Source organism: Pteropus medius, unplaced genomic scaffold, assembly GCF_902729225.1.
Source record: "Pteropus medius unplaced genomic scaffold, Ma_sr-lr_union100, whole genome shotgun sequence".
Lineage (NCBI taxonomy): Eukaryota > Metazoa > Chordata > Mammalia > Chiroptera > Pteropodidae > Pteropus > Pteropus medius.
Window position 1 is genome coordinate 3,476,058 of NW_024355206.1, and position 16,351 is coordinate 3,492,408.

General features: G+C 50.1%; 1 protein-coding gene across 4 annotated transcripts; it reads left to right on the forward strand.

Annotated features, from left to right (window-relative positions):
• The first annotated feature begins 310 nt into the window (after nt 1–310).
• VPS33B (VPS33B late endosome and lysosome associated) lies at nt 311–15,155 on the forward strand. Of its 4 annotated transcripts, XM_039858187.1 has the most exons (24): nt 313–742; nt 1,681–1,730; nt 3,457–3,537; nt 3,892–3,953; nt 5,102–5,151; nt 5,307–5,374; nt 7,112–7,157; nt 8,174–8,268; nt 8,566–8,670; nt 9,179–9,275; nt 9,495–9,572; nt 9,765–9,838; nt 10,097–10,183; nt 10,375–10,465; nt 10,683–10,757; nt 10,980–11,044; nt 11,169–11,223; nt 12,157–12,203; nt 12,723–12,855; nt 13,443–13,516; nt 13,886–13,987; nt 14,166–14,241; nt 14,353–14,469; nt 14,780–15,155. In XM_039858187.1, exons 3-24 carry the CDS (start codon nt 3,496–3,498, stop codon nt 14,857–14,859), a joined length of 1,719 nt encoding a protein of 572 aa, XP_039714121.1. In that variant the 5' UTR covers nt 313–742; nt 1,681–1,730; nt 3,457–3,495; the 3' UTR covers nt 14,860–15,155. The 4 variants fall into 4 exon arrangements, 3 of the variants coding, with proteins under 3 accessions (XP_039714122.1, XP_039714120.1, XP_039714121.1); XM_039858186.1 differs by lacking the exon at nt 1,681–1,730 and having other exon boundaries at nt 312–742; XM_039858188.1 differs by lacking the exons at nt 1,681–1,730; nt 12,723–12,855; nt 13,443–13,516 and having other exon boundaries at nt 311–742.
• Nucleotides 15,156–16,351: the final 1,196 nt, after the last annotated feature.

The following is a 16,351-nucleotide window of genomic DNA, read 5'->3' on the forward strand; positions in this document are numbered from 1 at the left end:
AGGAGATCGTGTTCCACGCCGCCGTTTGAGAAGTAGGTTTGACTGACAGCCAAGGTCCCCAATGACCAGCGCTTTTCAGGCTTCAGTTGGTTTCGCCCATTGTACGAAGTTCTGAAAATCGAACAATTGCACAGCCTTCTCTTGAGTGAGCTAGGAGAATTGGGTGTGCCCTTAAAAATTAGTTTTAGCACAGAAATACTCCCCTCTAGCCAGAAATCAGACTGGAACGTCGACGCGTTCACTCCCGTTTTGAAATGTCCCTTCCAGGACGCCGTCCCCTTCCCAGTGCGCCAAGCACCGGCGCGGCGAATGGGACTTCCGGGAGGTCCAGGAAGCCGCTTCTCCTGTCAGTAGGCGGGGTACTCCTTGCAGCCGTGAAGTCTGCGAGTGTAGATCAGAAACCTGCTCACAGGCAGAGTGGAGCAGAGAGGGCCGGGTCGGAACACAGTGGCTGAGACAAAGGTCCCCCGAGGCTGCCGCTGTCGGGCTGGGAGGTGGCCATTCATTCCTCTAGCGCAGCTGAAGAGTGAGGGCCCCTTCCGGGGATCTTTCGAAGTCTGTGCCCAGGCCTGAAGGAGAGCCACGAGCCTTCGCGGATCGGAGGGCGGCCGTCTTCTCCTACCCCGCGGCTCCGGTGACCGCTGCCATGGCTTTTCCCCATCGGCCGGACGCCCCAGAGCTGCCAGACTTCTCCTTGCTCAAGAGGCTGGCCCGAGACCAGCTCATCTATCTGCTGGAGCAGGTCAGTGCCCGCCACGTCTGAGGCCTTCACCACATCAGCGGTTTAACACTCACTGGACGCATCGGTCTTCCTTGTCGTGTTCCCTTGACCTTGTTCTTGGCCCTTGGTATTGTCCTTGGCGCTTCTGTAGCAAGTCCAAAATGAAGCACTCGGTGAAGTAAACCAGAGGGCAGTAAGAGCTGCCTGGAACCTGGCCAGGGAGTTCATGGAAAACACTTCTTTTTTTCCTTACTGGCAAGGAAGACACTGCTAGTCACTGAGGGAAGGAAAGTAGGTTAAGACATCTTGGTCATTAGGGATCTTACACGCGAGTAGGAGCTGTATGAAACGCAAATTACCACCCCCAGGATATCGTGTGGTAAATGAGTGGGCTAGGGTGCCTGAAGCATTCAGGATCAGCAATAATTTCTAGCTGGAGTGATCTAGGAGTTTCAAGGCGCTGGAGTGTGAAGAATCAGCATGTTTTCCTTGGAGATGGGAGACTATGTTCCAGGCAGATGGACTGGTAGGAGGAGCAAGGTGAGGAACCAGGGAAGGATGAGGCATGTACAGGGAAGAGAGTGATCAGAAGTTACACAATAGGCAGCGACTGAAGAATTTTTCCCCATTCGTGGCGTGAAGCAATACTTGAAGATGATTCTCCTAGCCACGTGGTGGTGGGTAAAGGGGCAACAAGAAGGCCAGTTAGGAAACCATAGACTGAAATAGTAAAGGCCCACATAAAATTAGTGGCACTGGAGGGAATGGAAGGAAGTTATATATTTTTAAATCATGGTGAAAGAAGACCCAAAGACTTGTCGATTGCTTTTAAAGGTTGAGGGAACAGCAAAGCTGAGTTTGAGAATTTTGACTTGGGTTAGTAATAAAATAATGCTGCTGCTATGATTGTAATTGACTACATGTATAGTGATTTGTTTTATGTCCTTCTTCCTCACTAGATTGGAAGGTCCTCGACAGGGAGTGTGTCTGTTTTAACACTGTATACCCAGTGAGTACCTAGCTTAGAGTCAGGCACATAGCATGTGCTTAATAAATATTTGTTGCATAATACTGAATGGAAATGAAAAAAGGAATTAGAAAGAAGTATAAGTTTGGTGGACAAAGTCGATTAGTTTGGGTTTGGGTTTGGATAGAGTGAAGTTAGAATAGATGCTGGTAGGAAATACTGCTTGTAACATCCAACAGTTAGAATTGTAGAGTTGCAGCTGGCATAAAGATGAGGACTTGGGGAGAACCTCAGGGGATTGAGGACCATGTTTTATTTCTGTTTTATGCGCCCTGTAGTGCTAGCACAAAGATCTGCACATAAAAGACATTCTACGAATGTCTGAGAAATCAAAGAGATGCTAGTTAAAGCCACTGGCTCAGGTGAGAGCCACATGAAAGAGAGTAAATGAGACCAAGGAGAGACACTTGTAAATGGAGTGTAGGTGGGGATGAGCTACCCACGAGGGTAACTCAACATAGCCCAAGTGGATTTCTGTGCAATAATATCCTCTTCAAACTAACTTCTGTCTTAATTCTTGTTAACGGGCACTGCTATTCCGGCTTGAAACCTCAGACTTGTCTTTGACTCTCTTTCCCCCTTCATACTTAACTGAACTACTCGATGAGTCCTGTGGATATTTCCTTACACCTGACCTTTTAAATAGTGATTATAAAGTAACACTTGTGCATTATAGAAAATATAGACGATAAAGGAAAGTGTAAAGGAAAAAAGTCATTTATAATTTTACCATCAGATATAAGCACTGTTAGTTAACACTTTTACTCTCAAGTACAAAAGCTTTCTGTTTTTCCCTGTTCCATAGAGGATCAACTCCAAACTCTAACCTGGCATTTGGAGCCAGCCCTTCATGATCTAGTTCTAGTCAACAGTTTCAGTCTTATTTTCCACCATTCCTCAACATCAAGATTTCTCAACCTTGGTGCTATTGACGTTTTGGGCTGGTTAGTTCTTAGTTGCGAGGCTGTCCTGTGTACTGTAGTATCTTTAGCAACATCCCTAACGTCTACCCACTAGATGCCAGTAACACCCCATGCCCAACTGGACCACTGAAAATGTCTCCAGACATTGCCAGGTGTCCTCTGTGAGGCAAAACCATCCCTGGCTGAGAACCACTCTGCACTATATCTTCAGCATCAGCCAGACCGAATTGCTTGTTCTGTTCTTCCCAGTCAGCCTGTTCTCTTTCCCTGGACCTTGCTGGATTGTTCTTTTCCAATATCACTGACGACACCCTCCCCACTTTTCAAGTCCTAGTTCAGAGGAAACTTGCAATGACTTCCTTCTCCCTGCCACTCAGTGTGACCTCTCCTTCCCCTGGGTGGGTGAGTGGGTGGGTGATACGGTGAGGACTGTCTCGGGCTAAGTTTTCTACGTTGAACATAGGTAATTTTCGTAATTAGAAGAAAAATGCTACTTAAAAGAGACTTGGCAGTTGTGGGATGCAAGGTGGAGTTTTGTTTTGTCTGGCTTTGTCCAGCAGGCAACCGGGGTTTTGGGGGGGCAGAGTGGAGGAAATGGTGCAGAGGTGAATATATAGACAAATGTCAGCTGTGCATATATTGCCAGTGAAGAGGTGCTTGGGTAGATGATGTCTAGCGTCCTTCCAACTCAGACTGTGCTTCTGTTAAGCAGATGGCTGCATGAGCTCTCAGCCGAGGGAGCTTATGTGACCTATGAATGACCCAGGATACTGTGTCTTCTTCAGCTTCCAGGAAAAAAGGACTTGTTCATTGAGGCAGATCTCATGAGCCCTTTGGATCGAATCGCCAATGTCTCCATACTAAAGGTACCTGCCCCTTTTCCCAGGTGGACTCAGGCTTTCCTTCTCTCATTAAGCCATTTTTCTTTTGATGAACAATACAAATTACTAAGGAGTGACGACCCTTATGAGGTAAATAGTAGGTAGCTGAATTGGGCGCACTAAAGAGGATCAATACTATTGTCTATCGTTATTGAATTGCTTTATTTTTGGATTTCCTGTCTACAGTCTGAGGAAAGTTCAGTGGGATGGTCATCAGGGAGGCAGTCTGATTCCAAGAATTAGCATAAATAAGAGCCCTTCCAGAAGTCCCTTGTCTTGGCATTAGGCTTTGAGTTTCCAAGCACTCCGTGTCACTTGTCTTGTTGGTTCTCTCGGCAGCAACATGAAGTAGACAAGCTGTACAAGATGGAGAACAAGCCAGCCCTCAGCTCCAGTGAACAGTAAGTATCTGGGAGAATCCGGCTCGGCTCTAAGCTGGAGGAGGTCCCTGCACATTTGCCCTCTCCCGTCCTTGGCTGTGATCTGGCACCATCATGTTTGTGATATGGTTCCCTCCCTGCACTTTCACAGTTTCATGCCTAGGTTATGCTTTAGCCTCCTAATGGGTCTCCCTTTCTGCAGTTCCTCCCTCCCTTGTCCTCTTCTTTCTGGAACCAAGTCTGCCATCTCTAACCAGATCGATGAAGCTTTCACAAATATTTTCGCTGTGCTCTTCTCAAGAACCTTTAAGCGTTCCCTTACTTACCCAGTAAAGTCCACATTACTCATCATAGAATCCAAGGCCATGTCCAGGGAGGCCTCACATTGCCTCTCCTGCCTGATGGCTTACGTGTCCCCTCAAGCCACTCCTTGACACACATTTTCACATGCTTCCCAGCTGCGTGCACGTTCCTTCGTCCTTTGGATCACTCCATTCACTCTGCCTGAAATTCTCTCCCATCCTCACTGCTCCTAAAATTTACCCAGTCTTCAAGGTGCAGCCCAACCTCCTCTGTGCAGCTCTCTGCTTCTCCTCCAGTCCAGGGCGATTTTCTCCTCCCCTGGACTTCCAGGCTCTTTAGCATGGGTCGTTTCCACTTCGCACACAATCACCTAATGCCTGTTGTTTAGCTTCGTTTTTATTTGTAATATATTTTCTACCTTAAGTAATATATACTCTCCCTTAGAGGAGAAAATTCTCCTGGATTTCCGGAGAATACATTCACAAACCCCCATTCGAAAAACATTTATGTACTTTCTTGTATTGTTTTTAACACTCGATTGATAGGATGTTCCATACATATGTGCTTCTTATTTTGCCTAATAGTTAATTAATTATTTGAGAGCAGGAACTCCTGGGCCCCCAGAAGGGCCAGTAAGTGTTCCCGGCTCACCACAGTTTATCTGTCGTGTTAAGAGGAATCTTCTGCGGTTAGTACGTGGAAGGCTGAGAGAGCTGGCCCAGCTGTGGCTGTGATGGGAACTGTAGGCCCGTCAAGAAGAGCCAATGGCGAAAGAGTTGGCATTATTTCAGTTTCTTCTAAGTTGCTATCACCAACTTCTTCGTGATTTTTCTTCATTGGCTTTTTTTCCCCCTTCTCTCCCACAGACTGTGCTTCTTGGTCAGACCCCGCATCAAGAACATGCGATACATTGCCAGTGAGTATGCCTTGGTGCACCGTGTCACTAAGACCTGGGGAAGGGCGGGCAAGGTCTAAGGGCCTTGGCCACACCCCTCGTAGAGAAGATATCTGCTTCCTTCTCATCTAACAAGTGGCCCATGGCTCTCGGGGTTGCATTCCTTCTGTCTGTAGATCTTGTCAATGCTGACAAGGTAGCCGGCCGAACTCGAAAATACAAAGTGATCTTCAGCCCTCAGAAGGTGAGTGTGGCTCCTGGTGGGAGTGGGATAAGGTAGAGCAGGATCGAGGACTGGGAAGGGGCCAGGGGCCAGCAGCTCTATCTCCCTCAAAGCAAATTACGTGTGGCTGAACACAGACCTGTCACTGTCTCATTAACATAGACCTGATAGTTTAGCAGAGGGACTGTCATCAGATTTCCCCAAATACGGATTGTGGAACTGTGAGAGGTGGCCTCTAGGTAGATTTTTTTTTAAATAAAAAGATTGACACTTTCGAAGTAGAACCTGCTATGTTCCCTTCTAACACAAATTCCTCCCTAACAATGGTCTTTTCAGTGATTTTTTTCCTTATAGCCTTTTAGTAATAAATACAATAAATCATCGCCCCCCATGGCCAGCCTTTTCTTACACAGGAAAAGGACTCTCAGAGTCCATTTTACTCCACCCTGCTTGAACAGCCTAGGGAACTGAAGCCCACGGTCACAGTGAGTTAGCAGAGCCAGGCTAGGCCCCTTCCATCTGTGCTGACCTGTCTTAGTCGCTCCGTTTCTTGATCCCATCAAGCTTCTCTCGACCTCCACACTGGCGAGGCGTGTCATAGGTGCACCTCAGTCTCACCGATGGGAAGCGATGATGGACCAGGTTTTCACACTGCCCACTGCATGCCTATAAGCTGTGTCAGGCAGTGCATGCCACACCTGGAGCAGGTAGAAATTAAAATTGAAAGGACAGGGGTTTATCCCTTTTCAATTTTTCCAAGAAAATAGAAGACTAAAGATACTGAAGCCAAAGTGTGAATCCTTGCTTCAGTACTTATGACCTGTGTGATCTTGGATAAGTTACTTAACTGCTCTGTGTCTCAGTTTTCTCATATATAAAATGGAGTTGATAATGGTGCTTAACATGCACACATTCCCTGTTGTTGTCACCATCGTTATCAGATGGGAGTGTCTTCAATTTCCTTTTTTATTACCTCCAATTATTTCATCCTTTTTCTACTTGTCTCAAAGGAGGAGGTTAGTCTTTTCCTGTCTAAGCGCAGCTGGCTCTCTCTGCCCACGCTCCCCCCCCACCCCTTCTCCACTCTCTTGCTTTCATCAGATAGACCCTTCCTCTTCTGTCCGCAGCCATGTGTGTCCCTTCTAGACGGTTCTCCCCTCTTTGTCTGCTCTCTATTCTCGCCGCTTGGCGTGTTCGTTCTCAGTCCCCCCTGCCAGGTCTCACACTGTGCACCCCTCCGATTTTGATGTCCCCTAAGATCTTGTCCTGAGCTCTCTTCTCCCTCTGTGTTCTTTTTTCTTGAACAAACCACCCATTTTAAATGCCACTTGTGTGCCATTGACCCCCAAGGCTGTCTGTCTGTCCAGGTCCCTCCGCGTGTCCAGGGTCCTGTGGAGACCTGAGCCAGAACACTTCTCTCGCACCACTGCTCTTTCCCGGCCGCATTCCGTAGGGCTCTCACGCCCTCCTCCCACCCTTGCCCGCAGGACTCACCCCTCCGTGACGGCCGAAGCACCTTCCCCTTTGCAAAGCTTTTCCAGTCCCTCGAAGAGAAAAGCAAGGGGTAGATAAATAAATGAAGTGGATGAAAGGGGAACCAAACCAAGTGTTGGGCTAGATGATGTCCTTTCTAGGTCGAAAAGTCTGGGTTCTCCTCCTGGTTCAGCAATTGTCGTCCTCAGCAACCATGGAGGAACTGCAGAGGCATGGAAAGAGCAGAGCAGAGGTGTTTGCTAATCAGCCCCTTTCCTCTTTCAGTTTTACGCCTGTGAGATGGTGCTTGAGGAAGAGGGGATCTATGGAGGTGAGAGGAGATGAATGTGAGTGGAAAGGGGGAGAGCGTAGGTGAAGGAAATGATCAACGTTCCCCTCGCCCCGTCTCCTTTCCCGTGCCTCATTACTGTTGGCCCGGCTGGCGCAGAGGCGCCCGAGTGTGGGAACCAGTGGGATGCCGTGGAGGGGATGTGAGGGCTCATGGCTGGAAGTCGCCACCTGCTCTAGCCTTACCTTCCAAGACTCCCACTCCCAGGAAATGTTGAGCCTCCCCGCCCCTGTGTATTCCTTCCTCCGTCCTCCATACAACACCGACCTGGTCAGTCCTCCCTGCAGAGAATCCCGCACCGACTGGCTCAAGATGAAAGCCAAGAATCCTCACCATGGCCTCCTACCCCGGACTCCGTCTGTCCCCTCCTTGGCCCCTTTGCCTCAGCATGTGCCTCTCCTTCCTCCTGACTCACTGCCGTCCAGCTGTGGGGACTTCGCACATACTGTTCCTGTTCCCTAGGGTATTCCTCACTCTAATGTCACTTCTTTAGGGAAGTCTCCTCCACGCCTGGTTGAGGTTAGATCCCTGAAGTGTTTGTGCTCACAGATTTTACTTCCTCAGAGCATGACTGTAATTAAATCTGGTGCATATCTGTCCCACTAGACTGTAAAAATGTCCCCAGGAGGTTAGGCATGCATCATTCTGTTCACCATTGTCCCAGTGCTTAGCCTAGTGCCTGCGCTAGGCTGTTAGTCAGTATTTATGGAATTGTGAACGGATGTTTCCTCAGCACTTTGGCCAGCGACTGAATGAAAACACATGCCTTATCACATCGTATTACAGGCTGTCGTGCCCATTGTGTCTCTTTGTTAACCAGACTGTGAGCCCCTTTAGGGCACGGGCCATGCCTTCCTCATCTTTGAGTGACCGTGCCTAGTGTAGTACTTGGCATGTGGCTGGCACTCAGATGTTTTTGCAGGACTGTGGCGGACCTTCCCTCTTTATGTGGGGCCGTGTGCCTTCCGCAGGGAGGCTGACGCTCTCTGTACCCACAGATGTGAGCTGTGACGAGTGGGCCTTCTCCTTGCTGCCTCTCGATGTGGACCTGCTGAGCATGGAACTACCAGAATTCTTCAGGGACTACTTCCTGGTAAATGCAGGGCCCTTGGGTCTTGGCATTGACAGGTAGGGACAGACATGGGGTCCAGTGGGCCTTCATATTGATGGATCTTCATTCAACTCCTATAATTTATTATGAGTGATAGTGATTAGGAGACTGAATGCTACTGATCGATGTCCATGGGACTTCCTCCGGGGCCAGTCAGAAGGAACTCTTTTGAGCATTGGCCAAACCCGGCCTTCCCACCCCAGGGCTCTAGGGTCAGTCACTTTCCAGACGGGTCTGTCAGGGTGACCCATATCTCTGTGGCCCACGTGGTCCCTGCAGGAAGGAGATCAGCGTTGGATCAACACTGTGGCACAGACCTTGCAGCTCCTCAGCACTCTCTACGGGCCCTTTCCTCACTGCTATGGGATTGGCAGATGTGCCAAGGTGAGCACGAGCAGCGCTGTGTCCCGACAGCCCCTGTCCTCTCCCCGCCAGGGATGGGCGAGGGCCATCTGCGACACGAGGTGTATTCTTCACCTTGCTGTTCTGGTTGCAGAATAGTTCCTCAGAGAGGAGAGCTTGTGTGGTGACAGGAAGGCCAGGGCCAGGGCCTCCTGGGCAGCGTGCCTAGGTCTCTTGTGTCTTTGGTATGGAGAGGGGCGGGGAGGAAGAGGAACAGATGGGAGCGGAATAGGTCACATTGTTGATACTTAGCTTTCCTCTTGGGGTCCAGGAGAGGCCCGGGCCCCTCTTTTTGTGTCGCCTAGAAAGGGGTCGGCTTCTCTAGGTGTGGGACTACAGGAAGGGCTTGGACACAAGATTAAGCATGTCTTATGTCTTATATTACTTACAGCTGCATGTGAAGCTATAATGATCTCAAAATAAAAAAAGTTTAATTAAAATCAAATTAAAAATTTGGAAAAAAATAAAAGAATGTCTTGGTTCCTGGTAGATGTCCCATGAATTGTGGAGGAAACTGGAGGAGGAGGAGGATGGCGAAACCAAGGGCCGAAGGCCAGAAATTGGACATGTCTTTCTCCTGGACAGAGGTAAATCATGCTCAGTACTCTTGCCTCTGGATTCTAGAAGATGTGGGGCTGTATCAGACAGAGTGGCACAGTCGGGGCCCTCCGGTTGGGCCGCAAATGGCAGCACTGATTGGGAGCCTGGGTACTCGGGCCCTGGGGAAGGCCCTTGAGCTGATACTGAGCCAAATGAGTAAAAGGCTGCATCGGGGGGACCCTCACGGTTGGGAATCTTGGTTTCAGATGTGGACTTTGTGACGGCACTTTGCTCCCAGGTGGTTTATGAGGGCCTGGTGGACGACACCTTCCGCATCAAGTGTGGTAAGTGGCATCTTGGCAAGAGAGGTGTCCCTCAGCTCCTGGGGCCTCCTGCATGGGGCGGGGCTGGTGGGAGAGACCCGGGCTCTGAGAGAACCGCTGGCTTCTGTTAATGACCTTTCACGGCAGCTCCGGGCAGGTAGGAGAAGGAAGCCTCATCGGAGATCCTCACAACTGTCCCTTCTGCTCTCAAAGGGAGTGTTGACTTTGGCCCGGAAGTCACATCCTCTGACAGAAGCCTGAAGGTGCTGCTCAATGCTGAGGACAAGGTGAGGGGCCGGGTGCTCACTCTGCTCCTGTGAGGCTGTGGGCACCGGCTCTGGGAGGGGAGTCAACTCCCCGGGAGAGGGAGCCCCAGCACACATAGCAGGTATTTGACGTGTGCTGTTCGATGGCAGCTCAGCTTTCTTTGTACTTTCGCTAGAACCGCTGCTCACTGTTTCTGTGCCATCGTGACACCAATGAGGTCGGGAGGGACGAGGTCTGGTTCTGTGCCACGAGCTGTTCCCGTCTTGTTCCCCTCACAGGTGTTTAATGAGATTCGTAACGAGCACTTCTCCAATGTCTTTGGCTTCTTGAGCCAGAAGGCCCGGAACTTGCAGGCCCAGTATGACGTGAGGCTCCGAGCCCGGGCCCTCTTTTTTGTGTCCGTAGTGGCTTCCCGAGGCTGCTGTCCCTCAGCTACCCCTCTGATAACTGTGACGGGCTCCTTGTCTTTTCTCTTGGATCGGTGGGAACTGAGGGAAGGCAGTGGTTTCTCATATCTGAGGGCAAGGAGAGGTGACCTCAGGCGACTTCCCTGCAGCGCCGGAGAGGCATGGACATCAAGCAGATGAAGAACTTCGTTTCCCAGGAGCTCAAGGGACTGAAACAGGAGCACCGCCTGCTGAGTCTGCGTAGGTTTCAGCTGGAGGAGGTGGTAAGGGAACTGGGACAGGAGCTCTGCCTCCCGAGGGGACATTTCTGTTCATCTGGCAAATAATGCTGTCATCTGGTCTAAAGGAAGAGGAAGTGCTTTTGCGTTTTGCCTTGAGGTATTTATTCCTCTGGCCGATAAAGGGATAGCCTCCTAGAACAAAGACTGCGTCAGCTGGCTCTTTGTCCTCTCTGCAGATATTGGGGCCTGTGAATCCATCATGAAGAAGAAGACCAAGCAGGACTTCCAGGAGCTCATCAAGACCGAGCACGGTGACTGCAGTGGCTGTGCCCACCGCTTCGGCCCCACTGGCTCCCAACCCTGTCCCACCCTGAAAAGATGCTCTTTGGCGCCTTCCAGCTGCCGCTGGCTGTGTGGCATGCTGGTGCCTGTTAGAGTCCCGGGGCACCCTTAACCCACCCAAGGATGAGAGAGATGGGGAGACAGATGCCCGTTAGCACAGATGTCACAGGCTGCCCTCTGATTACTCACAGCGCTGCTGGAGGGCTTCAGCATCCGGGAGAGCACCAGCTACATTGAGGAGCACATCGACCGACAGGTGAGCAGGTAGACGGGGTGCGGGGAATGCTGTTTTCGGGGGGGTTGGCCTGCAGAGGAACACAGGGGAGGGAAGAACGTGTGTTGTGGAACTTGAATTCTCCCGGATTCTTTCTTTGGTGCAGGTATCACCTATAGAAAGCCTTCGCCTCATGTGTCTTTTGTCCATCACCGAGAATGGTGAGTCCCAGGGACCAAAGATGCCAGATTGAAAACCTATATTTTAGGGACGGAAGAAATCATTTTGAATGACAGATGCAAATAGCAGACGAAACATTTCCCTATAATGTTGTGGATTCTTTCCCCTGTAAAATTAAAGCAGTTTTTTGTTTTGAGTGAAACATCCCTAGGTTGTAGGGTAATTTAGCTTCCCCACCCTAAGCAGGACCACATCTAGCCCTGCCCCCCAGAGCAGGGCCTGTCACATCTTAGGACTACAGAAGCATAGAGCAGAGTGGCACCTCTCTGTTCGTTCCAGCTGGCCTACTATCTTCAACAAGATTTCATAATAACGATATAGTCCAGAAAAAAGGGACGGCCAACTAATTTCATAAACATTCTCCAAAAACCCAGATTCTGCAAACCTTTCATGGTAACTTGTTTTTACTATTGAAGTCTTCCGCTTGGCGAATATTCTTTAAGGTTGCTGTCCACCCAGAGGGGAGCTTTGCTTATTCCAAGCTCCTTTATCGCAGTTGGAAGCCCACTTCTTATCTCAGTGGAGGAAAACATCTAGGACGGCACTTTAGAACCATATGAACACTCATAAGGCAGTGGAACTGGCCCATAGCCAGCCAGAAACACACAGGCTGTCGCTTCTCCTGCTGCATCTTGTCCCCGTTCCCACTACGATTAGCATTCATTTCGGGAACTCTTCAGATCTTTCAGTAAGCAAGCTTAAATTGAAGAGTCAGTTTAGAATCAACTGGACAAGGTGCAAGGTTAGCGTCCTTTACTGAATCCTTCTCCGTGGTTCAGTTTTTGGGTTTTGTATGCGCGCGCGTGTGTGTGTGTGTGTGTGTGTGGAAGAGGTTGGTTGGCTTGTTGGTTTGGCTGTATATTTCAGGACACCTCAGCTGGCTCAGGAACCAGTCTTATCTCCCTTCCCCTCAGGTCTGATCCCCAAGGATTACCGATCCCTGAAAACACAGTATCTACAGGTAAGGCCAGGACAATGTCTTCTTGAGGGAACTTGGTACAGGGAGGTCAGCGGATATTTTTGAATCAGGCAAAAGGAAAAACGGCTCCTTTCCTGTTTCCATCTGGCCTCCCTCTTAGCGGTTCTGGGGACAGTCAGCTTTCGGCGCACAGAGACCCTTCCCGCTGCCCCCGTTTTGCCCCACTCCTGATTCTCATGGCGGGTCGCCAATGCTAAGAGGACTGGACAATTCAGGGCTTGGACTAGGTGCCGAGTTCTGACTGATGAGCTTCTTTTAAGGTCTTTCTCAAGTCTTACCTGTGAAGCCCTCCCCAACATCCTTCTGTCACAAGCTTTCTGTGGTCTTAAATAGTTTTGTGTGACTTACTTCTTCTGGGTGTGTTGTTTGGTTATTGCTGATAAAATACACAGACAAGTCCGAGCTCTTCCGGGCATGGACTGGGTAATCCTCCCCCACTCACCTCGGGATCCCCAAACAGTGCCGGATGCTCAGTAAAGAGCTGCACTGCATTTTCTTCAGAGCTATGGCCCTGAGCACCTGCTGACCTTCTCCAACCTGCGGCGAGCAGGGCTCCTAACAGAGCAGGCCCCTGGGGAAACCCTCACAGCTATGGAGAGTAAAGTGAGCAAGCTGGTGACGGACAAGGCTGCAGGTGAGCAGACAGCACAGGGAGCCCCTCCCCTTCCTCTTCTCCCAAAAAGCAGAGCACCCTGGGAAAGCAGGAGCGGGGACGGAGAGGGACTGCTCACTGTACCGTCACCAGCCCTGCTTCTGCTGGGAGATGCTGTTTGCATGTTCTGAACACTCACCATGTGCTAAGCCCTTTAGACACAGTTTCTCATCTGCTCCTTACAAAGGTTAGTTTCATCTCCACTGACAGACGAGGAAACTGGGGCATAGAGAGGTTAAATGACTTGTCCAGGGTCTCTCAGTAAGTCACATTAGAACCCAGGTTGCTTTGGCTCCAAGGCCCATATACTTAACCAGTACATTAGTGTCGCCCTATAGATTGCATTTAGTAGACAGCTGGCACCCTGTAGGAAGAGGAAGATGGGGTGGGGAGAAGGGTGAAAGTCTCGTCTCCATCGGTTTCAGGGTATTGTGGATGAATAGCTTGGAGATGTGATAGGTCCTGCATTTGAGAAAAGGCAGTCCTGTCACTTCCTGGATGGTACTGCCTGTGACAGTGTTGTGAATCTGTAGGCTTTAGATGAAACCCAGCACAGATTTCTTCCCCAGAAAAGATCACTGATGCCTTCAGCTCTCTGGCCAAGAGGAGCAATTTTCGTGCCATCAGCAAGAAGCTGAATTTGGTATGTGGAGCAGGGACGGACAAGGGAGGCCGTGAGTTCAGTCCTTTGTGGAGTGCTTGGAATCCACAAAAACCTTTTCTTGTTTCGTTTTTTTCAAGATCCTATTGTTTAGTAGTACGAGAGCATGAGCTAAATTTCAATGAGACAAGACACAGATTCATTCGGTTAATAAACATGTAACAAGCACTTACCAATGCCAGAGAATAGGTTCACTGCTGCTTCAGTGACAGACATGTCCCATGTCACTGCCGGTTATCCCTTTAGTTGAAGTAAGAACCATTCTTAGGGACCTGCTACTTTTCTCTGACTCTGTAAAAGACTGGAGAGCTGAGTTGTCAGTGGCCTCATGCCGTCCCCTTTGCCCTCTAGATCCCACGTGTGGATGGCGAGTACGACCTGAAGGTGCCACGGGACATGGCGTATGTCTTCAGCGGTGCTTATGTGCCCCTCAGCTGCCGCATCATTGAGCAGGTGAGAACAAGTGACTCCCGCTCCCATCGTGTTTCACTCTCTGCTTTTTCTTAGTCCCTGGTCTGTGCCAACGTTCAGCTGCTCTAGTAACCAGCAAAGTGATGGTCGGGCTGCTGCAACCTTCCTTTCCTGAGCTTGGCGCTGCCTTGGACTTGCAACTAGCATCTGTGTCTTCCAGGTGCTGGAGCGGCGGAGCTGGCAGGGCCTGGATGACGTGCTGCGGCTGCTGCACTGCAGCGAGCTGGCCTTCACAGGTGCGTGGCCTCGGCGAGTGGGGTGGCGTGACCGGGAGGAGGGCCGGATGCGGCATGCAGTGCTGGCGCCAGCGGAGAACCAGAGCACTGAGTCCGATCTGATCCCCACAGGTGTGACCAAGGAAGACAAGGCTTCCAGCGAGTCCCTGCGCCTCGTCCTGGTGGCATTCCTGGGGGGCTGCACTTTCTCTGAGATCTCGGCTCTGCGATTCCTGGGCAGGGAGAAAGGTAAGGGAGACCAGAAAGGTGACGTTGGGCCTCCTTGGGATCTGAGGGACGAAGGGCAGTGCTTGGAGGCTCCTCCAGGGAGTGGCTCCTGGGTATCGCTGGCTGTGAGCTAAAGAGTGGGGCGCCCAGTTCTGCCAGGTGCGGCGAGTGGTGTTGTGCCCTGAGCATGGCGTTGACGCGTCCGTGTCTCTAAACTGCTGCTCTGATCCAGCCAGGGCTGTCAGACTGGGGGGGGCCGCATGTGGCATGGCTAGTGTTGGGGCCTGTGGTCTGCTCGGGGTCACATATGCCAGTGCTTTTGACTCCTCAGGGTACAGGTTCATTTTTCTGACGACAGCCATCACAAACAGTGCTCGCCTCATGGAGGCCATGAGTGAGGTGAAAGCCTGATGTTTTCCCGGCCAGTGTCGAAGCCTCCACACCTGCCCCAAGGGGATCCAGGGTTTGGGCTCCCAGCTGATAATACAGTGTCCCCCACCCACTCCGCAAAGCACTGGGGAGCACAGAACTCGTCTGGGGTTTAGAGAACACATCCGAGGAGAGAGTTCCCTTCCTGCCTCCGGGATATTTCTCTTTTTCGTTTATGAAGTGCAACCCATGCTGTCAAGATACTGGGCAGGAGGAGGATCTTTTGCTAAATCCCGTTCGAGTATCATTGTGAATAAAGCTGCTGTTCTCAAGTGTAATCTGTTTAGTTCTGGGCCAGCACTCCCCATCTTGACTCAGGAAGCGTAGGGGCCTTTGCCATGTGCTCCGTGGCCTGGACTCTAGTGGCTCTGGGCCTGGTATGTTTCTTTCTTGAAACTTGCCCTGTACTGGAGTTTCCTGAACCATAAAATAAGGGGGATGGATTAGATGGATGATCAGTAAGCACTCCTCCAGTTCTAAAACTCTGTGACTCATGACACTTAAAACGTTTGTTATTGTTCAGCTTAAGGAGGTACTTTAATTTTCGGCTTTCTGTTTATTACAGAATGAAAGATTGTGTCCCATTAGAGCAGTTTCAGTCAGCAGCAAATGATGCTCTTATTCAGGTCAAGTGTCCGCCTTACTGCTGATTCTAGTGGCCTTTCTCTCCTTTTAAAAATCATGCACTGTAACCACATCCATTAGTGGCCTCCTCGGTCCTCTGACTTCATCTCACTGACACTGCTCTTCTTGAAATCCTCAGACGAAGCTTCCATGGCACTCTTCTTTTTTGTCCTATACTCTCCTGGCTTCTACTTCTGTCTCCTGTCATTCCTCTTCTCTCCTTGTCTGGTGACATCTCCCTTCTCTCTGTCCTTTGTTGTCATCCACTTCCGGATCTCATGCTTCACCTCACTCACTGCTGAGCCTCATTCCACAGGCTTCGAACTCCTCTCTAAGCTCCCAAACCAAACCTCCTGTCCCCACTCTGAATCCCTAAATCTCTTCCTCGTCCTGTATCCCCTTGACATTCTCATCATCTACTTACATGTTGTTCTCATGAAGAATTATGTCCTTGACCTCAGATTTTTTTCCTTGTTATCACCACATTCAGCTGGTCCTCTCTCTCCCCATTGTTTCTAAATGCTTCTGGTTCATCCTCCCCATCCCCGTGGCAGAGGCACTTATTGTTTTGCCTGGGTTTTTGCAAGACCGTCCCAGTTGCTCCGCCTCCTGTCTGTTCCCCAATCTACAGTGCTGCCACTTGTCAAAAGATCCAAACCTATTGTGTTGGGTCATCGAAAGTACTCTTTCCGTGGAAGGATGTTGCTGTATATTGCAAGGAAAATGCACACCTTTGGTACTAGCTAGAATTTCAACAGTACTATGTCAAGTTCCTGTGCAGGATCCAAGGCTGACAGGGTTGTTATACACAGAGAACACAAGGCAGTCAGAAAACGATGCTATGGCCCAG

Bases quoted from the DNA above. Each gene is read 5' to 3' on its own strand.
- VPS33B (XM_039858186.1), top strand. From the start codon at position 647: ATGGCTTTTCCCCATCGGCCGGACGCCCCAGAGCTGCCAGACTTCTCC. The intron at 9,573-9,764 runs GTAAGTGGCATC...CTGCTCTCAAAG, and splicing joins CACCTTCCGCATCAAGTGTG to GGAGTGTTGACTTTGGCCCG. The intron at 14,242-14,352 runs GTGCGTGGCCTC...TGATCCCCACAG, and splicing joins CAGCGAGCTGGCCTTCACAG to GTGTGACCAAGGAAGACAAG.